A 24,940-nucleotide genomic window follows, 5' to 3' on the forward strand; every position below is an offset into this window, starting at 1 on the left:
TCCCTTCAGAGTTTTTTTTACCCTTGCAGTTCCTTAGCTCTATTCACAATGATTCAACAGCTTCTGACCCCATGTCACCTCTTTTTAATGACTTAATTTCATTTTTACCAACAGAGCCACGCCACACTATCAGCCTTTCTGCCTATCTTTTTGATACAATGTGTATCCTTGGACATTAAGCTCCCATCTAGAATCTTCTTTCAGCCATGGTTCAGTGATGCCTACAACATCATACATGCCAGTCTGTAGCTAGTTATATCCTCACATCCTTACTTGGAAAGATCCTGAAGGATGCTAAAGCCAGTGGTAACTTTGACAGTAATGGTAGAGAATGGCCTTAAAATCTAATTGGGAACAAGTCCTATTCCAATGGCTGGAAATTTTACCATGATCTTGAGAATCCTGAGACTATGAGTTGGGACACATCAAGGACACCTCTTTGACGATTCCTTCCTCTTGTGGTATCAGAGGTCTGTAATTTCTGCTCCTGCTGCTGTTCACCATGATTCTCAACCAAAATATGCCATTAAGACTCCAATTAAAGCTCCAAAGTACAAGACGTGTGGTAATTTCAAATTCCTGAACTCCAAAGGTGAACCAAAAGTTAGTCCTCCCTCCAGTTCTGAAATGATTTCTCACAGGGTTTTTTTACCTCCTCAAATTAATGCCCACTGCATTAGGAAAATAGATCATTAATTCTTTATGTGAAACATAGGACAAACTCACCTCATTCACTTTTGAGTTGCATAAGGTCCAAAAAACTCGCATATTAATTTAGATAAATACTGCTGAGTAATTAACCTATGGAAATTTCCAGAGGGAGGGATGATGTATTTGCTTGTACATTATCTGATACACTTGCGATTGGAGGAAGTTGGCAGGTTGGAGATGTTTCCCAGCATGCTGTCAATTTCAATACACATAATCCTCACTTGTTTCCAAGCACACTTATTCACATACATTTAAAAAAAATACTACATTTATGAAAATAAACTGTGAATGGCTTAAAATCCAATAGAATTAAGAAAACAATACAAATTCATAAAAGGAATGGAGAACCAAGACAACTGGGAAAAATAACACTTCTGAAATTGTCTCAAATGTTGATATCATAAAAAAGAATAAGGGAACTATTTTTCTGAGGAAATTCTCTGCTCGTTAATTCCCCTTGAACAAGTAAATATATCACTAAATATATATCAAAATTAAGCATTTTCAAAAATCTTTATCTCTTATATTAAACAAAGGACAAGCTTACCACAGCCAAAATTTATCGCTCCAATGAGTTCCAAATATGTATGTATCCGTCCAATGCAATTGACGTCTCCACAATTTTTCAGGCCTGGACGCACTGATGTTTTATTCAAATATTTAGGTTTACATTTGTCCCTGAAAGAAGAAAACACATTATCCATCTAAACATTCTGACTGTAGCACAGTACTCCAAATTGCACTTGTCTCCTGCCAAGCTATTTCAATGTAGCTATAGCATGACTGAAGTACTTTTCAAAATGCTTCAGAAATACAGCATATGAGTAAATGTTTGCACCAGATTATCTGCAGGTGCATGACTCAAGAAATCCCAACTGAGACAAAAATAAGAGATGGTTTAAATGAAAATTCTCCCAAGTGCTCACCGCTTGACAGAGTAAAATTCACTAATCAATATTTCACTGGTATACTTATGGAAGTCTCAAGAAATACTGTTCTTTGTATTTTCTTACTTTCAGACTTCAAATTGATAGATGCATAAAAGTATTTTGACCAAAAATGTTCACTTTTCAATTCAAACAGTCAATTTATGCATACTTGTTTCAAATAAATTTTAAAAGTACTTCTGATCAAGCAATGAGGAGGTATAATTTTAAAGTTTTAAGAGGAAAGTATAGGGGAGACGTCAGAGATAGATTTTTGTTTATACACGGGAAGTGATAGGTGCATTCATTGGGCACACTGCCAGAGGCGGTGGTAGAGGCAGATACATTAGGGACATTTAAGAGATTCTTAGATAGGCACATGGATGAAAGAAAAATGGAGGGCTACGTGGGAGGGAAGGGTTAGACTGACCTTGGTTTAAACGCCAGCACAATATTATGAGCCAAAGGGCCTTTATTCTGCTGTACTCTTCTACAGTATGTTCTATGTTCCATAAAGTTATATTAAACCAAATTCAGAACGTTACAGCTTATTCAGAGTGAAATAGAAAACAGCTATATTTTTGTCTGTGCAGCCTTCAAATAAGTAACAAAGTAATAATCCTAAAATAGTACTACTCTACATATTATCAACATTTTTAAAAATAGGTTTAAAACACAATTTTCTCTTACCACTGATCCAAGATGTAGTTGCGTATTTTTAGAAAACGTTCTGGTGTTTTCGATGATCGTCCTTCAAAAAACTCAGGAATAGCTTGTTTCTCATCTTCTGTGATCATACTTCTGTCTAGTACAACTTCTTGTACAGGGAGTTTTAATATCTCTCCTTCACTATCACAGTTCTCTTCATCTACTTCCATTTCACAAACTGAATCTACCACACTATATGCAGAGTTATCATTTTGAGATTCCTCCTTTTCTTCTAAATGATTAAATCCTAGAAATTCTGGTACTTGCTTTGCTAATTTTTCACTCATTGTATCAGGAGCAGGTTCACAATTTGTGTAGCCCACAGAGTCTTCCTTTGCTCCTCTTATTGGTGTTTCATTTTCTTTACTCTCATCAATCATGGACTTTATGCTGTCAGTATTGCTACCATTTGTCTTACTATTGTTGGATATTTCCTGTGTGTCTGATATCTGATAACATTTTTGCAAGGTCATAGCAGGAGTGGAAGAAATAAGCAGGGATTCATCTAGTTCAAAAACACTGTCACCATGGCTATTCGCCTTGGGTTCATCTGTCTTTGAATCAAATTGAGCTTTTACTTCTTTCTGCTCATGAAGTCCATCACAGTCACTATCTGTTTCATCCAAGACATCCACATCTTCATCATCAGACAAATGCTCAATCTTAACAGTGTTGACAGTGAGAAAAGCTTGACCTTGTGATGCTGTACTGCTGTAAGGCTCTAGTCCTATCTTCAAATGCCCAGCTCCATTTTCAGAAGTAACTGTTGCTTTAGGAGTCCAGATACTTGGCTCTGTCACAGGGCTTTCATTTTTTGCCTACAAAATTTAAAACAAATTTCACATGAAAGACCAAGTTCCAATCATTTTTCCAGTGCTCCTCACTAACGTCTATCCTCAACAATTTGCACATAATGAAATTCAAGTGCAAATTCAAATTAACAATGTTTTGTAAAGTCAGTTAAAATTGATATAATGATTAGTTTATTTAGAATTAAATCAATTCTAATTTTGTACTGAATAGTTACATCACACCTTTTTGAAAATATATATGGAATTTTTCGAAGAACTATTGTAAGTTAAAGAATTTTGATCACCAGTGCTTCATCTGTAAAAATATTTAGAAAAATTCAGAGAAGCGAGTTTGAACACTGAGAATAAGAAAAAGTCTTGTAGCATATTGCCCATTGCTTACACCATGACAGCACTATCCTGAAAATACAGGTCCCAAAAATGCATTTGTTCTTTGTATGCTCAATGATATTCTTGAAATCTGGTGACTTTGCTTCCTTGTACATCTCTGGGTCACCTCTATTGTTGGCATATTATTTCATTTCAATATAGTAGCCTCCCACTATGACACATTTGCAATCAAGAGATCAAAATATTGTGGATTATAGCAATAATCAATGTCTCACAGAGCAATTACCAACAATTCTGGAAAGGAGATTAGCAGATCCCTAAATTAAGGGGTTGCACTGAATTGATGGGGATGACAGGCTATGAATGGGGCTGGTAGAAGGTGATATCCAATGGTAGGAAGCAGATAGTTTGTTGGGCTAGTTGGAAGTGTTCTTATTACTTTGGGCACTGCTTTGAAGAGACATCCTTTTTCACTCAAACTTGTGAAGTTGAGTTTAATGCATAAGTATTGCGAGGTACAGGTACAATCAAATACTTGCTTCCAACAGCATCACAATCATATAGTTCAGACAGCACAGAACTTAAATTGTATGTATATTCTGCTTTTCTGTTTCTTGAAAAGGAAACCCAGCTGACTAGGCTTAAACCTGAACAACACATGGCATATTAGACATCCAGCCTGATAATAATATTTAAAAGTCACCAGCTAGGGCAGCTTGGTTGCCTTGCCTCTATTACACTTAAGGGTGCACTTCAACAATTAAGGTGGTCAAAGAGCTGCTCTGTGAATCACAGGTTCAATCCCAATGACATAGCAGCACAATTGATGCTATCCTGAATGTGCAACAACTTTTAAGGATATCTAGGAAGCTGTGCCAGCCACGATAAAAGGCCTTTTCTGATCTCTATCAATTGTGGAGGCTCCTTTGTAAACCTGGCTATTCTCATATATTTGCCTCCATTTTATATGTGTTACTAAGTATGCAGATCCATATCTGATCCAGAACCGGTGCAGACTCATCAATGCCCCAACACAGCTTCTCAACCCTTCTCACCATGATACTGCACCTCACCCTGAAAAAGCTTCCAGTGGTGTTGCCCTCATCTTAAAGACCCATGGAAAACTGTCAGCGTGCCAAATGCCTTATTCACCACCTTGTCTATCTGAGATGCTACTTTATGGAACTATACACTTACACTTCTGGGACTCTCTGTTGTATAACATGACCCAGGGCACCATCATTCACTGTATATGCCCTACCCTGGTTTGATCTCCCAAAATGCAATACCTCACATTGATCTGTATGGAAATCCCTGGTAATTTTTCATTACCTTCTACCCTGTCTACAAAACTATTATCACCAACAAATGTACTAACTATATCTTGTACATTTACATTGAAATTGTTTATATAAATCAATGGTCCCCAACCACCGGGCCGTGGACCAGTACCAGGCTCAAAGCATGTGCTACCGGGCTGCGAGGAAATGATTTGGCGACCCACCACGTTCAAGTGTAACTCATTGTTTTTGTACAGGGTATATCTTCCCCAGAAGAGAGCCAAATGATCCAGAAATTTTAAACCTTGCCCCCTGCATTAATTCTTCAGCCATGCCTTCAAGTGTCAAATCATCCTATTCTTATCCTTTCTGTCACATGGCACAGGGGGCAATCCAGAGATTACTACCCTGGAGGTACTGCTTCTCAGATTTCTGATTAACTCCCTATATTCTTCTTCAGGGCCTCCTCCTTCTTCCTTCCTATGTCATTGATACCAATATATACTGCAACTTCTGGCTGTTTATCCTCCCCCTTTAGAATGCAGTGGACCTGATCCAAGACATCCCCTACCCGGGCACCTGGAAGACAACATACCATGCAGGAGTCTCTTTCATGTCCTCAGAATCTTCATTCTGCTCCTCTCCAATTATCCAAACCCCTATCACTACTGAACTCTTCTTCCCCCTTCCTTTTTGAGCCACAGAGCCACACTCAGTGCCAGACATGCTGTAGCTTTCTCCTGGTAGATCACCCTCCCCGAAAGTATCCAAAGTGGTATACTTATTATTGAGGAGTACTCTGCACTGGCAGTCTATTCACTTTCCCTCTCCTGACAGTCCCCCAGGTACCTGCCTAGTCATTTAGGGATGACTACCTCCCTGTATCTGTTATCTATCACCTCATCATTTTCCCATATGAGCTGAAGGTCATCCAGCTGCAGCTTCTGTTTCTTAAGGACCTGCAGCTCAGTGCACTTCATGCAGACGTAGTTAACAGAGAGACTGGAGATCTCCCAGAGTTCCCACATCTCACACAAAGAACATACCACTACCTTTGGACCCATTCTGAGTATACTAGCTATGTACTAACAGAAATAAAAGACTTACTTAGAACCACCATCTGTGCTTCTCCAAGCCTGTTGAGCCAAAGCCTGACCACTCTAACACAGCACCACTCAGAGAATGGCCCCTCCGCATAGACCTCCCTTCCTTTTATTGGCCCATGCTGATTTCAGCCCGCCAAAAGGAGACAAAAGCACGCGAGCTCTTTTTAAACAACACGTTGCGTCTCCAACAGTTGTGATCTCACACTGATTTCAGCCCACTGAAAGGCAATCAACTGGGATGATTATTTCCATGATCAACCCAGTTTTACCCTCTCAAAGGCAGCACCGCACCTTCACCTCGGCACCACTCCATGAGCCCCCCAGACCCTGAATCTTTCTTTTGAACCCTTGTTAGAACAGCTGGACAGTACAGACACAAAGTTAGACTATTGTTTATTGATATCAGCTCTGCCCTCAATACTATAATTCCAAGTAAACTCATTACCAAACTCTGGACCCTAGGAATCAACACGTTCTTCTGCAAATGAATCTTCGACTTCCTTACCAACAGACCACAATCTGTAAAGATAGGCTGCGCACGCGTCACAATTATTCTCAACATTAGTGATCCACAAAATTCCATCCCTAGCTCCTTATTCTACTCCCTGTACCCACTCGATTGTGTTGCCAGATTCTGCTTTAACTCCATCTACAAATTTGCTGATGATACCACCGCAGTGGGCTATATCTCCTCAATGAGTCAGAGTACAGAAAGGAGAGGGAGTGCCTAGCACCATGACAAAACCTTTCTTTCAATGTTAGCAAAACAAACGAGCTCGCCATTGGCTTCAGGAAGCGAGATGGTGCACACATTCCCAAATGCATCAATGCTGTTAAGGTTGAGAGCTTCGAGGTCTGAGGAGAGAACATTACCATTAGCTTGTTGTGGTCCAACCGCGTAGACACCACGGCCAAGAAAACTCACCACTGCCCGCCCCTACTTCCTCAGGCGGCTAAAGAAATGTGGCATGTCCACATCAACCCAAAACCAATTTTTATCGATACACGTGGATGCATATCACTTGGTATGACAATTGCTTATCACATGACCACAAGGAACTGCAAAGAGCTGTGAACACAGCTCAGCACCTCTCGGAAACCAGTCTCCCCTTGTCTATACCTCTCGGTGCCATAGTACAGCAACCAATATCGTCAAAGACCCCACCCACCCCAGACATTCTCTCTTCCCTCCTCTTTCGTTGAGCAGCAGTTACAAAAGCCAGAAAGCATGTACCACCAGGCTCAAGGACAGCTTCTATCCTGCTGTGATAAGACTACTGAACAGATCTCATTCACGTACAATAAGATGGAATCTCGACCTCACCTGCTTATCTCATTATGACCTTGTGGCTAATTGTTCACATACACTGCACTTTTTCTATAGCTGTTACACTTTATTCTGCATTATTTTATTGTTTTACCCTGTTCTGCCACAATGCCCTATGTAATAATTTGATCTTCAGGAACAGCATGCAAGAACAAGCTTTTAACTTACTTAGGATGGTGTTGATAAGTGGCGATGCTTTGTGTTCAGCACCAATAGGAATCATCAAATATAACCATTTTGTACTACAGGAGCTGAAATCTACAGTCACAGCCATGGGTCCTTCAGTAAGCAACATCATTTAAGATGTTTAAAAAAATCTATCGATACTCAACATTGACGGACCCTAGATGGCACACTTGTCTCATGAGTGCAATTCCCCTTTAAGAAAATGGAAGTGGGGAAGGCACACAGGTGTAAGATAAGATTGATATATAGTACCTGTATGTCAAATGACTTAAATGCAGAGGCTTTGGACCACTACTCCTGAATATCCTGCTGATGAATGTACAGTCACTGGAAAATAAAACTGAAGACCTCAGAGCAAGATTGCAATACCACAGGGACATTAGGGACTGCTGTGTACTTTACTTCACAGAAACATAGCTAATCTCTGCCATTTCAGACACAGCGTGGCTTCACCATTCTCCTCAAAGACAGGACAGCTCAGTCTTTTAAAGACAGAGGAGGTGGTGTATGCATTAGGATTAACTCATCAGAGTGCACGGACGTGGCGGTTCAGTCTCCATGCTGCTCACCTGACCTGAAATATTGAGTAGTCAAATGTCATCCATCTTGTCTGTCAAGAGAGATTTCCAACATCACCCTGGGTAGCATATACATTCCATCCAAGGCCAACGCGAGGCAGGCACGGGAAAAGCTGAGCTCTATTATAAGCAGTCACGGAACAGTGCTCCTGATGCCTTCCCTATCTTTATGGGGATTTCAATCAGGCCAACTTGAAGAAGTCTCTAAACAATTACCACCAACATATCATCTGTGGAACCAGAAGAACCAACATATTTGACCACTGTTACACCCGCCATTAAAAACGTTTACTGTGCCATCCCACACCCACACTTTGGAAAGTCTGATCACCTGACTGTACTTGTACTCCTGGCATATAGGAAGAGGCTAAAGACCACAGCACCAGTGGCAAGGACTAAGAAGGTATAGTTAAAGAAGGCAGAGGAGTGCTTACGGGACTGCTTTGAGTCAGTGGACTGGACAATGTTCAGGGATTCATCTTTGAATATGAAGGAATACATCACAGTTGTCACCAACTTCATCAAAATCTACGTGGATGAGTGTGTACCTTTGAAAACATACTGGTCATACCCATAGTTTGCTGATGGCTTGATCTGTGGTATTCAAGACCAGTGATCCAGAACTATACCATAACTGCAGGTATGACCTACAGAAGGCTATTTTATGAATGAGAAAACAATTCCTATTGAAGTTAGAGACGGAATTGGATGCACATCAGCTCTGGCAGGATGTGCAGGTCAGCACTTCCTACAAAACAAAACCTCACATCACAAATGGCTGTGATGCTTCATTCCCAGATGAACTCAAGGCCTTTCAAGCACATTTTGAAAGGGAGAATAAAACTACAACTGTGCATATCCCTGCAGCATCTGATAACCCAGTGATCTCTATCTCGGAAGCTGACTTCAGAACATATTTCAACAATGAGAACCTGCACAAGGTTTCAGGCCCTGATGGTGTACCTGGTAGAGCACTGAAAACCTGTGCCACCCAACCACTGGGAGTGTTCAAAGATATCTTCAAATTCTCACTGCTGCAGTCAGAGCTTCCCACCTGCCTAAAAAGGACGACAATCATACCAGCGTTAAGAAGAGCAGGGTGAGCTGCCTCAAAGACTACCATCCAGTTACACTCACATCTAATGTGACAATTGTGCTTAGAGAGATTGGTCATGGCCAGAATCAACATCCAAACCAGAATCATGGCTTAAACAAGGATCGGACCCTCTGCAATTTCACTAAAAGTCTACAGTGGATGCAACCTCACTGGCTCTCCACTACAGCTCAGCATTCAACACAATCATACCCTCAGTTCTAATCAACAAGCTCCAAAACCTGGGCCTCTGCACCCCCCTTTGCAAATGGATCCTTGTCTTCCTTTCTGGGAGAACAAAATGATATCTCCTCCTTGCTTACAATCAACACTGGCACACCTCAAGGATGAATGCTTAGCCTAAGCTCTACTCTCTCTACGCCCATGACTGTGTGGCTAGGCACAGCTCAAACACCTTCTATAAATTTGCCAATGACACAGCTATTGTTGGCAGAATTTCAGATGGTGACAGGGAGGCAGACAGGAGCAAGAGAGATCAGTTGTTTGAGTGATGTTGCAACAACAACCTTGCACTCAACAGAGGTAAGACCAAGGAACTGATTGTGAGCTTCAGGAAGGGGAAGTTGAAAGAGTCTACAGCAGCGAAAAGGGTGAGCAGTTTCAAGTTTCTGGGTGTCAACATCTCTGTAGATCTATCCTGGGCCCAACATATTGATGCTATTACAAAAGAAAGCACAACAGTGACTATATTTCATTAGGAGGTTGAGGACACTGGGTATGTCATCAAAGACACTCGCAATTTTCTATAGGTGTACTGTGGAGAGCATTCTAATCAGTTGCATTACCGTCTGGTATAGAGGGCCACTGCACAGTACCCAGGACATCTTTAGGGAGCGGTGAGTCAGAAAGGCAGCGTCCATTATTAAGGACCTTCCGCACCCAGGGCATGTCTTTTTCTCACTATTACCATCGGGTAGGAGGTACAGAAGCCTGAAGGCACACACTCAGCATTTCAGGAACAGCTTCTTCCCCTCTGCCATCCGATTCCTAAATGGACATTGAAGCTTTGGACACTACCTCACTTTTTTAAAAAATATACAGTACTTCTGTTTCTGCACATTTTAAAAAAAATTGATTCAATATCCATAATTGATTTACTTGTTTATTTATTGTTTTATTTTATTTATTATTATTATTTTCACTCTCTGCTAGATTATGTATTGCATTGAACTGCTGCTGCTCTGTTAACAAATTTCACATCACATGCCAGTGATAATAAACCTGATTCTGATTGGAAAAAGCTGCAGGAAGTTGTAAGCTCAATCAGCTTCATCAGGGGCTGTAGACTCTTCAGCATACAGTGCACCTTCAAAAGGAAATGCCTCAAAAAGGCAGCATCCATCATTAAGGACCTCCATCATCCAGCACATGCCCTATTCTCATTACTACCGTCACGGAGGAGCCTGAAGACACACACTCAACATTTCAGTAACAACTTCTTCCCTTCCACCATCAGATTTCTGAATGCACAATAAACCCATGAACACCACCTCAATATTTCTTTTGCTCTTTTTGCATTACTTATTTTATATATATTTATTGTCATTTATAGTTTTTTATTATGTATTGCAATATACTGCTACCACAAGACAACAAATTTCATAAGATATGCCAATGGTATTAGATTCAGATTCTTTTCCCTGTATCTCAATAACCAATTTCACTTCCAGTTCTGACAAAGGATCTTCATTCTGAAACGCAAGCTGTTTCTCTTTGCATTGATGCAGGTTGACTGCTAAGTATTTCTAGCGTTTTCTGATTTTATTTTTTTCCTTTATAAGTGCCTTGATATCACCTGCCTTACTATAGATTCCAGAGTTTCCGTACTCCCATTGTAAAGCTGACGAATTGATGGTTTTGTTTTCTTACTCTGTTGTTTCTTAAACAGTGAGGTCATATTTGCTACTTCCAATCTGCAAGTATTATTTTAGAATCTACAATTGTAAAAAGATGAAACCAGAACATTCAATGTCTTTATAGCTTCTCCTTCATAACTCTGCAATGCAGATCATCAGGTCTGTGGAACATACCAGTTTTCAGGCTCATTAACGTAATAATTTTATAATTATTAATAATGATGTCTTTTATTTCCTCATCTGCACTGAATCTTTAGTTCTCCAGTAGTTCTGGGACGTTTTCTATAGATTCTTCCTTGAACAATAAACAGAACATTTGTTTAATTCTTCTTTTCTTTATTCTTTCTTCTGTAAGAGACTCAGATTTGCCCCTAAATGATCTTTTTCATTTTAGTCAAGTCGTCACTTTTTATTGTCATTTCGACCATAACTGCTGTTACAGTACACAGTAAAAACAAGACAACGTTTTTCAGGACAATGGTGCTACATGAGACAATACAAAAACTACACTGAACTGTGTAAAAACAACACAAAAACTACACTAGACTACAGACCTACCCAGGACTGCATAAAATGCACAAAACAGTGCAGGCATTACAATAAATAATAAACAAGACAATAGGCACAGTAGAGAGCAGTAGGTTGGTGTCAGTCCAGGCTCTGGGTATTGAGGAGTCTGATGGCTTGGGGGAAGAAATTGTTACAGAGTCTGGTCGTGAGAGCCCGAATGCTTCGGTGCCTTTTGCCAGATGGCAGGAGGGAGAAGAGTTTGTATGAGGGGTGCGTGGGGTCCTTCATAATGCTATTTGCTTTGCGGATGCAGCGTGTGCTGTAAATGTCTGTAATGGCGGGAAGAGAGACCCTGATGATCTTCTCAGCTGACCTCACTATCCGCTGCAGGGTCTTGAGATCCGAGATGGTGCAATTTCTGAACCAGGCAGTGATGCAGCTGCTCAGGATGCTCTCAGTACAACCTCTGTAGAATGTGGTGAGGATGGGGGGTGGGAGATGGACTTTTCTCAGCCTTCGCAGAAAGTAGAGACGCTGCTGGGCTTTCTTTGCTATGGAGCTGGTGTTGAGGGACCAGGTGAGATTCTCCGCCAGGTGATCACCAAGAAATTTTAGATTATGAGAACACTCAGTCCTGTTTCATTGTCATTTAGAAATGCATACATGCATTAAGAAATGATACAATGTTTCTCCAGAGTGATATCACAGAAAACAGGACAAACCAGAGGCTAACACTGACAGAACGACATAATTATAACATATAGTTACAGCAGTGCAAAGCAATACCATAATTTGAAGAACAAACCATGGGCACGGTAAAAAAAGTCTCAAAGTCCCGAGTGGATCGACTCATGAGTCCCTGATAGCAGGCGGCAAAAGGGAGAAACTCCCTGCCATAAACCTCCAGGCACCATCAACTTGCTGATGCCTTGGAAGCAGCCGACCACAGCCGACACCAAGTCCTCTGGTGCTCTTAACGATCTCTATGGAGGAGCCGTCAATGTTCAGCGGAGAGTGGTCGCTCCGTGCTCTCCTGAAGTCAACAACCATTCTTTTGTTTTGTTCATATTCAGAGACAGGTTGTTGGCTCTGCACCAGTCCGTTAGCCGCTGCAGCTCCTCGCAGTATGCTGACTCATCGTTCTTGCTGATGAGACCCACCACGGTAGTGTCATCGATGAACTTGATGATGTGGTTCGAGCTGTGTGTTGCAGCACAGTCATGGGTCAGCAGAGTGGACAGCAGTGGACTGAGCACACAGCCCTGGGGGGCCCCCATGATCAGCGTGATGGTGTTGGAGATACTGCTTCCGATCCGGACTTACTGAGGTCTCCCAGAGATTCTGAGTAACACGCAACACACACAAAATACTGGAGGAACTCAACAAGTCAGGCAATATCTATGGAAACCACATTTCAGGCCTCCATCAAGACTGGAAAAAAAGGTGGCAGAAGCCAAAAGAAGAAGGTGAAGAGAGAGGGAGGAGTACAAACTGGCAGTTGATAGCAGGTAAAGTACTAAAGAAAGAATTTGATTGGAGAGAATAGTGAACCATAGAAGAAAGGAATGGAGAGGCACCAGAGGGAGCTGATGGTCAGGTGAGGAGAAGAAAAGGGGCGAGAGGGGAACCAGAATGGGAAATGGACAAAAAGAGAGAAAGGGAGGTATAGAAATTACTAGTTCCCAGTAGTTAGAGAAATTGGTGTTCATGCCATCAGGTCGGAGACTACCCAGACAGAATATGGGGTTGCTCCTCCAACCTGAATACAACCTCCGTGGCAGTACCAGAGGCCATGCCAGAATGGGAATGGGAAGTCCTCATACTGTCAATTCTTCTGTAATTCTCTCCATCAGCAATGCCTCCTCTTATAAATGAACAATAGCCTTGTGGATAAAGTAACTGAAGGCTATTGCTCCACTAGGATAATATCCCAACACATTCTCTTCCTTTACAGAGAACTGTCAAAAATTAATTTTAATCTTTGTCCAAACTCACCTTGCTCTTAAAATACTGTCTGGCATAACTTTTCACCTGCAGTACTGTCCGTGATTCGATCAGCTTTGCAATTTTTGTCCATCGTCGACCAAATTGGGCCTGAAATTAAAACAAATTAAATCTATAGCTCAAACTTCATTTACCAGTAAAAACACATCCATTAAAGTAATGCAAGGCAAAGGTTAGGTGCTACAACATCATTTTCAATGAAAAATAACAGGAAAGTACATTATCCTTTTATTCTGCACTACCACCATATGTATGCAGAACTAATAGACAAAGCTTTTATACTATGTCATCTGAAAATTAATATGACAGTATACTGGGTATGCTGAATGGAGAACCCATTGGAAGTCAATCCTCCTGTACAAAGATGCTGCTGATTTGACATGACTAGTGCAACTTGACAACCTAATTTAGTGCCAGTCATGTCAAATTATATGAAAGGCAGCCTCTTGGGAAATGGAGGAAAAAAATACACAAAACACAGCTGTCAAAGGACTTGAGTGATATGTCTTTACCATATTGTTCTAATAGGTTAGACCATGCTCTTGATGATGGATCTGTTCTGGACAGTCTTAAAAATTTCTGACTGCTGAAAGTCCATGCCCTGCCTGAACAGGTTGGGCCCCATTTAATGTGGGATGATCTTCACCTTCAGCTTTAGCAAGCCACCAATATGCAATGCATAGCTTTCCTGAAGCTTGTAATCCAGCTGGATAATGGCAGATGAAAACACTTCAAATTATATTAAGGAAGTCTGCTCTCATTGAGCAAAACATATCTCAATTAACAAAGTGGGTAATGTAGGAACAACAGTACAGGTCTAGTGTAAATAGATTTTTGATGAGGAATTTGCTTTTTTCCTTCATGAGTTATTAAAGAAGTTAATTGCCACTGTTACAATGCCACATTGCTAACTAGATATGGTTATTTTAAATATGAAATGGAGTCATCAAATAGAGAAAGACCAAAATTACACTCTACCTTTAATTCATTAATAATAAGACTCTTTTAATATTCTCATGCAAACACTATTAAGCAAGCACTTCAAATTATGTCAAACTAAACATCCTAACAACCAAAAGACTTACTCAAATTATTAATACAATATTCATTATCAACAAGATGATAGCTTCCTTTACAGATTCCAAAATAACATCAGGAGATAACCTTTCCCAGAATTATCATTGCTTCTTGAGATTATTTCCATTAACTATGTTTTAGATTAATATTTTGGGCATAATCCCTTTGCTTTAATATTTGTATGATAAAAGCCACAATCAATCACAAATTTCATTAAAAGTTACTTGTTAATAGAATAAAATACAGATTGGAAACTCCAGTTGATTTAGGAACTTTAAATGAAAGTGACAAAGTGAACATCACAGTAATATAGAGTATGCTGGTGATCCAGTATAATGTGCAGTCATGCCATTATATTTATGAAATTACAATAGAGGACATTAGCTTGATATTTTGGATGGAAACACACAAGCTGACAATTAAAATGTGTTCTGACAGTTTTGAAATGGATGCGGTTGTGCCGAAATAGACTGAGGCAACAGTGTGAATGCCTCAGGCAGTTATGACGATATGCCCATAAGATTTACATCAAAATATCTATCTAGTCTAAATTACAAAATTGAAAAAATAATTAAAATTATACGCAAACTTATATGTCGCTGCTATGAGGTTATAAAGCAAGAAGCGATGCAAGAATAGAACACAAAAAGTAATAACTTGCCCTATTATAATGTCACTAAGAGATAAGTGAAAGAGGCAATAAAGGTATCTTTAATTTAAGAAATTAATGTTCACCTTGCTTTTAATTAACCCTGCAGTATTCAGCCAAGGTCATGGCAGAGCAGGATAGAAATCCAAAGACATTGTGGAGAACTGCAAGTAGGGGCTTAGATCAATTAAAATATAGGGTTCAAAAGCTACGTGAGCAACAAAGCAACCGTGGTCGCTGCTGACTTCGTTCATCTCTGCATAGATCTAGCAGATCTAATGGTGAAAATAATTTCCCCTTTTTCAATACATGAAGCTGTCAGCAATTGTTATTTTCAAAGCATTATGGGCATCCAACAGCTGTGATATCATCAAGCTAGCTGAGCAGCCAATTGTAATAACTTATTGGGGATGTCAGAGGTAGATTTATTGACACAGAGGGTGGTGGGTGTGTGGAACACTCTGTCAGGGATGGTGGTAGAGGCAGGTGCATTAGGCACATTTAAGAAACTTTTAGTTAGGCACATAGATGATAGAAAACTGGAGGTTATGTAGTGAAAAAGGTCAAGATTGATCTTAGAGTTGGTTAACAGCACAATATTGTGGGCCAAAGCACCTGTACTGTGCTGTAATGATCCATGAACTTCTCATAACAGAGAGCAATTTCCAATTAATTTTAAGCATCAAAGTTCCCAATTACATAACTTATTTAAAGCATCAATTTTAACAAATTTTACAATACTTTAAAATACTGTATTTTGAATTTTTCAAGATGTAGAAAACTTTCTAAGCAACAATTCAACTTGGAATACCCATAATAAAATTACAAAACTTTCATATAACTCAGTTTAATATATTTAGGGATTTTGATTGCAGGGCCAGCTCTAAATACATGAAATTTGCTTGTTTAAACAATTGCCCTGAATTGGGCTGCAGAAAATTCCACGACGACATGTGAATTTCCAGGCAGGAAATTTAGGATCCACAGAAGTCCTGAAGTTACCATCAGTTTCACCAAGTAATAATGACGAAATTGAAACGTCTATGCCCTTCTAACTGGATAAATGTTCATACTACTGCAAATTCATGTCTTGACACAGAAATTGACCATTCAGCCCACTTAGTACCTGCCTGCCACCATGGAAACCATCCCAATCCCCCTCGCCTTATTTTACTGTGCTCCTGCAAATTACTTGCTCTTACGTATATCCAACAACTCCACTTTAATTTGTTATGCCATTAATCTATTCAAGAAGTGAATTACAGCAGCAAACTAATTTAGTGCATGTATTCTGGTTTCAAGAATCAAGATTGTTTAATGTCATTTCCAGTACACAAGTGTAAAGGAGAACAAAGTAATTGTTACTCTGGATCCAGTGAGCACTTTAAAACATTAGTAAGGTAAAGAACATAATAAGCACAAATACATAAGACATTTTATATATATAAAATGATTGTGTGTCCATAAAGTAACGTTAGGCACAGGAGTGTCTGTACATAAGGTGATTCAGAAAGGAAATGACAAAGTAGTGACGACGGGGGTGTGGAGGGGTGGGTTAATGGGTGCTGCTTGGGGAAAGTAACTGCTTTTGAGTCTGGTGGTCCTGTTGTGGGTGCTGCATAACCTCCTCCTTGATGGGAGTGAAACAAAAAAGTCCATGAGTAGGGTGTGTGGGATCCTTTATGATGTTACAAGCCCTTTTCTGGCACCTTTCTGTACATATATCCCTGATGAGACCGTAAGATATAGGAGCAGAAATAGGCCATTCAGCCCATTGAGTCTGCTCCATTATGGCTGATCCCAGATCCCACTCAACCCCATACACCTGCCTTCTCGCCATATCCTTTGATGTCCTGACCGATCAGGAAACAATCAACTTCTACCTTAAGTACATGCACAGACTTGGACTCTACCACAGTCTGTAGCAGAGCATTCTACAGATTCACCACTCTCTGGCTAAAAAAATTCCTCCTTACCTCTGTTCTACAGGGTTGTACCTCAATTTTGAGGCTGTGCCCTCTAGTTCTGGATACCCCCACCAACATCCTCTCCACATTCACTCTATCTAGTCCTTTCAACGTTCGATAGGTTTCAGTGAGAACCCCCCCCCCACCACCGCATTCTTCTAAATTCCAGTGAGCACAGGCCCAAAGCTGCCAAATGCTCCTCATATGTTAACCCCTTCATCCCTGGAATCATCCCTGTGAACTTCCTATGGTCTCTCTCCAATGCCAACACATTCTTTCTGAGATATGGTGCCTAAAACTGCTGACAATGCTCTAAGTGCAGCCTGACTAGTGTCTTATAAAATGTCTGAATAGTGTCTGATGGTAGGTAAGCTAGTGTCAATGATGCACTAGGCAGTTCTGTCTACTTCCTGTCCGAAGCAGTGCAGTTTCCACACCAAGCAGTGATGCAGCATGTTAGGGTGTGCTCTACTACACATCTGTAGAAAGATGTGAGTATTGATGTGCATAATACAGCTACCTTCAGACTCTTCAGAAAGTAGAGGTGTTAGTGAGCTTTCCTAATTATGTACGATGTGTTCTGGGACTATGAATGGTTGTGCGAGATGTGTACTCCCAGGAGTTTGAAGCCTGCTTTCAGTTTCCACTGCTGAGCCACAGATGTAAAGAGGGGTGTGAGTGGTGCAAATTCCCCTTAAGTTGATAACCATCACCAATGTTTTGTTTACATTGAGTAAGAGGTTATTTGCCTAACTCCAGGCCTCGAGCTCTTCCACCTCCTCGCTGTAGGCCACCTCATCATTGGTGATGAGCCCCACCACTGTCATGCCATAGGCGAACTTGACAATGTGATTACTGAAGTGTATGGCATGTAGTCATGTATGAGCAGAGTGTACAGCAATGGGCTGAGCATATAGCCCTGGAGGGAATCCATGCGGATGGGCTCAGTGTGAGCAGAGTGTACAGCAATGGGCTCAGCACACAGCCCTGAGGGAGGGAAGACCAGCTGTGCATCCTGACTATCTGAAGGCCGTTGGTTAGGATGTCCAGCTGCACAGTAGTGTGCTTAGACCGAGGGGGTCTATGGAACGATAGTGGTGAATACCAGACTGAAATCCAGGAACAGCATTGTCATTAGTGGCCTCGATTTCTAGGTGTGTCAGGGTTAGATGCATGACAGATGCTATGGCATCAGTGCCACCGGGCAGTAGTTATATAGTACTAAAGGTGTAGAGCTCTTTGGTACAGGGATGATGGTGAGGACAGAAGCCTGGATGAATGGTGTTGAAGATGTTTGTGAAGATCTCAGTGAGCTGATGTGCACACTCCGAGTACTCAGCCTGGGATGATGTCTAGCCTAGCCACCTCACAATGGCTAAGTCTCTCCAGAGTCCTTTTTAAGTCTGCCACTGTCACAGACAATGACTACTTACTTAGGAGAGGGATAACTTTCGTGGCTTGCGTTGTGCTGCATTCCTTGAAGCATGCATGACAGTTGTTTGGAGTGTCAGGGAAGGAGGCATCACTGCAACAGTCAAAGATGTTTCTCCTTGCATAGTCAGTAATGCCCTTGATACCCGGCCATATACACCAGGTATTGTATCAGACAGGTGTTCCTGAATTTCTTGTGCATAAACGTTCTTTGCCCTCTTGATGCCGAAGAGGAAGTTTCTCCTGGCTGCTCTGAGAGCTGTTCTGTCTCCAGACTTGAAGGCAGAGGCTTTTAACAGAGAGTGCAGCTCTGCATTCAGCCAGGGCTTCTGGCTGGGCTGTGAGATGACCGTTCTTGAGGTACCAATATCATCTATACACTTACAGATGTAGCCAGTGACGAATGAGGCATATTCCTTGATGTCTGTGTCTTCTCCTTTTGCGGCAGCCTCCTTGATCATTTGCCAATTAGTCTGTGCAAAACAGTTCTGAGCACAGCGACTGCCTCATAAGGTCATTCTATAATGAATAATGAATAATCCATTTTGGATTGTGGGAAAAACCAGAGCACTTGATGCAAATCCAGTCACAAAGATAACTAAGAAACGCACAGACTGCACAGAGGTTTAGAATAGAACCCAAGTCCCTGGAGCTGTGAGGCAGCATCATTATTTGCTGGAATACTACATTGCCCTGCTATGTCACCATGTCCTCAAGCTCAGTGGCAGCAGCAATCAAAGCTACTTTTAATTCAGGTAAATAGCATTTGCCATTGCTTTCAATTAACCTTCTACACCTTTCAGCCAACGTGGTAGTCATAATTATTACCACAAAAAACAAGGCAAAATGAACATACTTTTGTGTAATGATAAACAAGATGTTGCTTAAGAATTACATTAATATTGCTCTCCAGAAAATTCCAGACTATATATACACACACAAATTACTACTTTAAACTTCTTCCACATCAGTACACTGATCTAAACTAACACAATATCTGATAATACAATTTTGAGAAGCATTGAAAATACTCAGTGCTTTCACTTTTGATTTATTTTAAATTTTCAAAGAAAGTTTCTCCTTCATCAAAAATGGTTAACTGGAAAATTTACTTACAGTTTCAAGAAAAGGTTTGTGAGCCCTTTGCAATCACCTGTTTTTCTGCAGTAATTATTCATAAAATGTAGTATGATCTTCATATAAGTCATAATAATATACAAATGCAATTTGCCTAAACGAACAACACACATGCCATTATACTTTTTATGTCTTTGTTGAACACGTTATTTAATCATTCACAGTCCAAGCTGGAAAAAATGTGAACCTTGTATTTTATAACTAGTAGAAACTCCTTTAGCAACAATAACTTCCACCAAATGTTTCCTGTAGCTGTTGATCAGACTTGCACAAAGGTGAGGAAGAATTTTAGACCATTCCTCCATACAAAACTGTTTCAGTTTATCAATATTTCTGGGATACCTTGCATGAACAGGCCACTTCAGGTTGTGCCACAGCATCTCAATTGGGTTAAGGTCTGGATTCTGACTTAGCCATTCCAAAATACAAATTGTCTTCTTTTTAAAACATTCTGTTGTTGATTTACTCTTATGTTTCGAATCACTGTCTTGTTGCATCACCCAACTTCTATTAAGCTTCAGGTGATTGTTGGCTACCCTGACATTCTCTGATACAATTTTGAATTCATTTTTCCCTCAACTACTGCAAGCTGTCCAGGCCCTGGGGCAGCAAAGCAACCTTAAAGCATGATGCTCCTTCCACCATGTTTCACAGTTGGGATGAGGTTTTAGTGTATGTGTGCAGTGCCCTTTTTCCTCCATACATAGCGGTGTGTATTTTTGCCAATAAGTTCAACTTCTGTCTCATCTGTCCACAGAACACTGTCTCAGAAGCATTGTGGACATCCAGATAGTCTTTTGCAAACTTGAGATTTTTTTTTTTGGAGAGCAGCGGTTTCCTCCGTGGCGTCCTTCCATGAACACCATTCTTGTTCAGTGTTTTCCTTATAGTGGACACATGAACAGAGACTTTAGCAAGTTCTAGAGATTCCTGCAGGTCTTCTGCTGTTACCTTTGGGTTCTTTTTCACCTCCTTCATCATTGCACATTGTGCTCCTGATGTGATCTTTTCAGGATGCCCACTCCTATGGACAGTAGCAACAGTACTGAATTTCCTCCATTTGTTGACAATTTCTCTTACTGTGGACTGATGAACACTCAGCTCTTTAGAAGTGCTTCTGTAACCTTTTCCAGCTTCATGTATCTCTACAATTCTTCTTCTAAGGTCTGCTGAAAGTTGTTTTGATTGAGGCACGGTGTACATAAACAGATCTTTCTTGAGATGAGCAGGCTCTGTCTGTAACCCGACTTTGTGTGTCTTTTTTCTAGACTATGGTTGTTTAAATGATGTACTCAGTATTGATGAGAGGAAATACAATTGTTTGTGTATTATTGTTTGTCTATTATTATGACATAAGTGAAGATCAGACCACATTTTATGAGCAATTAATGCAGAAAACCAGGTAATTGCAAAGGGTTCACAAACTTTTTCTTACAACTGTATGACTGAACAAATATTGAAGAAAAACTTGAATCTATAATCTATTTTCCTTGCCTACTTTCTATTCTCATTAATTCCTCTATTTCTGCCTTTGACATAAAGATGCACTATTTTCCTCTTACCCATTCAGAAATTATGGAATCCAATGTTCTTACTTTGTTTCAAAGTTCAAGATCACAGTGTGTGATTAGATGAAAACCTCTCTGATCCTATCACTAAAAAAAAATCATTCTTGTCTGCATCTCTTCACCTACAAACTATAAGTTTGATTCTGCTGTAGAAAACTGCAATTTGAGAACCATTTTGGGTCGTGGACTATGAACCTGTCAGAGTTAGACATCCACAGAACAACTTAGCATTTGATGAAGTTAGAAGCTTCTATTCCATTAGCCTTGGTGGATTTAACTCTCGGGACACAATGCTTTTAATAGGAGGGTCTGTCTGCTGTCCTGCATGCTAACTAACCAAACACAGACCAGAGGCAAACCCGAATAAGAGTGACCAATCTTGGAATGGATCATTCAATGAGTCTTACCAGCCCTTGTTCAAAAAGGTCTTTTTCCCTTGGTGTCCATCGGGCTGGCCAAGAAGTGCTTGCTGTTGCAAGACTCCTAAGGCAGAAACAGAAATAAAGTATGGACCAAATTCACATTATGTATTCTTAAGAAATTTTTAAGACTTATATTAAGTATCGTACATAGAAAAAAATGTTGTCTTTTTTAAAAATCTCACATTTTTACAGCATTCTAAAACACATAAAAACTCTAAACAGCTCATTTCCTAAGAATCTTTCAAACAATACAGAAACAACTTGAGCTTTGCTTTATACATAAAATGGAGCAAATATATTTGAAACAACTTATTTCACAGATTCGAATTTTTCCTCAATTCTAATCAGTATTACGTTGGGAAATGTAAATTAGTATGTGCAAGTTGCATCTGATGAACTAGATCAAGTACCTGTACAGCCAAGACTATAGCCTGTTATTGTTGCACGATTCCACCCATATCCACCTGAACACGACCTCTGTATCATTCAGATCTTCCTGTCCCTTCATCACCAACTTTGAAGTCTTCCAAGGAACTATCCTTGGTCAGCTCCTTCTTCTAATGGAAAATCTGGCTCTTAGAAGCAAATCTACAACATGCATGCTAATTATACTTTCTCCAACTATTGTGAACTTGTGACTCCTCCATCCTGCCTGTCTGTCCAAAGCCTAGCTTTGAAAGAGTTGCAAATATCTCATTCTCCATCTGATCATTTACTTAGCACAAATTCCACTCCTTTGCAGTGATTTTAACTCCCATCCTACTTCCTGACACTTCAGAATTGTTCCACCATCTTCCAGATGCAGGGAAAAAGTACAGTGAAATGTTCACCACTCGCTGGGATAAGGGTAGTTCCAATAATACTCAAGTATCTCAGCACCATCCAGGACAAAGCAGCTAGCTTTTAGTACTCCATCCACCAACTTAAGTTTTCACTCCTATCATCACCAGTGCATTTTTGGTACCTTAAGTACTGTTTGTAAAATGTACTGCAGTTACTGACCTCTGACAGCACTCTTAAACACAACCCTAAAACCACAAAGATGGACAAGCTTGTGAGGACATTCTCATGTGAAAACTTCCTCAAAATCATGCATCCTCTGACCTGGAAATGTATCCTTATTCCTTCACTGGGCCAAACCCCCTGTAAATTCTCACCCAACAGCACACTGAAGGATGATATATTTCTAAATCAGATGGTGTATGATTTGGAGGTACCTTCACCTGAAGGATGGGAACAAGTGTTAGCCTTATCAAACTGCTCTCTGAAGGTCTGGGCAGCCTCAAAATCCTGCTTGAACTTCAACTCACCTTTGAACATTGCACACGATCATCATTTCAGTTGGCTTCATTTGCAACTCTATTTCAATTGTTGCTATTGAAGACTTTGCCTACTCCTTTATTATTTTCACATATTACACTTTCAGTGCTCTTGGTCTTCTTTCTGCATTACCTCCAATTTCTTCAAATCCTTTTTATGGGAACTGGTCACCCAAATCTCCATTTGTACATACCTCTACAGTTCCCCTTTGTTATAGCTTTAAATTTGCTCCAAATTCTTAGTTTTCACAGGACTAAATTCCTTCCTAAATACCATGTCCTCTGATTTTTACATCTTTATCTCTTTCCTAGTGGCACAGCATTTAATCATCCAAATTTCTTCTCAATGGAATGCTTTTTCAAAAAATACCTTTCTTTCTCTCTAACTTTGAAGGTGACCAAACGTTTGTTTTTAGACAGATTTCTCTTCCTTTCTTTTCTCAGCATCCATTGCATATTAAGAGGACCTAGGACAGTATTGTAAAGCACTTTGAAAATGAAGAGGCTATCATATACCAATATTGCCACTGAGAGGTCTTACTTATTAACTTTTCATACTTAAATAATGGTTAAACAATTAGCATGCAACTGACCTTGAAGCTATTTTCAGGACACAAATTCAATACTACCTCATACAATTTTACTTCACCAGTAATTTTACATCACTACAATAAGACAGGAAACAAAATGAGAACATGCTGTAAATCCTCAGCAAGTCAAGCATCATTTGTGAAGATCACTGTCAAGTAACGAAGTGATAAGTTGCTGGGTCCCCTGTTATTTGACATTTATATTAACAATTTGGATGAGGATGTAAGTGTCATGATTGGTAAGTTTGCAGAGGACACCAAAATCTGTGATGATGCATATGGGAAAGAAGGTATTCTAAAACTACAAATGTATCTAGATCAGTTGGGAAAGTGCACAAACGAACAGCAGAAAGAATAACAATCAAGAGAGTAGTATTGCTTTTGGGAAGCTGAACCGGGCAGAAGATGTACAATAGGACTCTGGACAGTGTCATACAGTGTCAGAGTGGCCACTGACTTCTGCAGCTCATTGAGTCATAGTACTCCCTCTTGCAAGGCCTATTCTCCTCCGGTGACTAAGTTTAGAGGGGCAGTCTGGCTGTGGTTTCATATTTTTTCACTGCACTGAGCTCCGAGATTTATTCAGTGCCTTTGAGATGGTCTTGCACTCTTCCCCAGACTTGTGCTTCTCCATAATCATTTCTCTGACTTGTCTCAAATGCTTTTTTGTCTTCATGTTGGTTTGGTCTGTTGAAAGTCTACTTACTGTTGGACCTTACAAAGAGAGGGGGTATTTATTCTTAAGAATTCATTGAAAACAGGTGATCCTCCAGTATCCTGCATCAACAAATTGGGTGAGTTGGTAAGGTAATATTGCACCCGAGGAAAGTTAGTGGCATAATTACAAAAGGGATTAATATTTTTTCAGCTCATAATTTTGTTTTTTAATTTTTAGTAAATTTTGGAAGGGTCTGGAATTTTTTTTTGATTTGGCATGATACAAAATGTTTTGTAGATAAACTCAAAAAACTCTACTTTAATATATTTTAAGTTTAGAAAATGAGTCAGGAAAAAGTGAAAATAGTTGTAGGGGCTGAGTACTTTTCAAGGTACCGTAACAGCTGGGATGTTATGACTAGAGAGTTAAGGAAGAGACTAAAGAGTAGTCTCTGAATCACACCCAGTACCATATGCTAGTCAGCGCAGGAATAGGATGATAGTACAGATGAATGAATGGCTGAGGAAATGGTGCAGGGGGCGGGATTTCACATTTCTGAATTATTGGTATCACTTCTGGGGATGTTATGACTTGTATAAACAGAATGAGTTACACTTGAACGCGAGCAGGACCAATATCCTCGTAACATACATCAAAGTTGCTGGTGAACGCAG

General features: G+C 40.1%; 1 protein-coding gene across 2 annotated transcripts in view; it reads right to left on the reverse strand.

The window, feature by feature from the left end:
* Window positions 1-24,940, reverse strand: part of mysm1 (Myb-like, SWIRM and MPN domains 1) — a 106,678-nt gene that overhangs the window by 57,364 nt on the left and 24,374 nt on the right. Inside the window, exons 6-9 of one of the 2 annotated variants that reach the window (XM_063064256.1) lie at window positions 21,685-21,760; window positions 13,440-13,538; window positions 2,328-3,163; window positions 1,259-1,389 (exon numbers count right to left, since the gene is read on the reverse strand). In XM_063064256.1, coding sequence (XP_062920326.1) covers window positions 1,259-1,389; window positions 2,328-3,163; window positions 13,440-13,538; window positions 21,685-21,760 — 1,142 coding nt within the window. Of the gene's footprint in view, window positions 1-1,258; window positions 1,390-2,327; window positions 3,164-13,439; window positions 13,539-18,957; window positions 19,052-21,684; window positions 21,761-24,940 lie in introns of those variants that run through there. The other variant, XM_063064257.1, reaches the window with a different exon arrangement.

Source organism: Mobula hypostoma, chromosome 12 (genome assembly GCF_963921235.1).
Source record: "Mobula hypostoma chromosome 12, sMobHyp1.1, whole genome shotgun sequence".
In the NCBI taxonomy this organism is placed as follows: Eukaryota; Metazoa; Chordata; class Chondrichthyes; order Myliobatiformes; family Myliobatidae; genus Mobula; species Mobula hypostoma.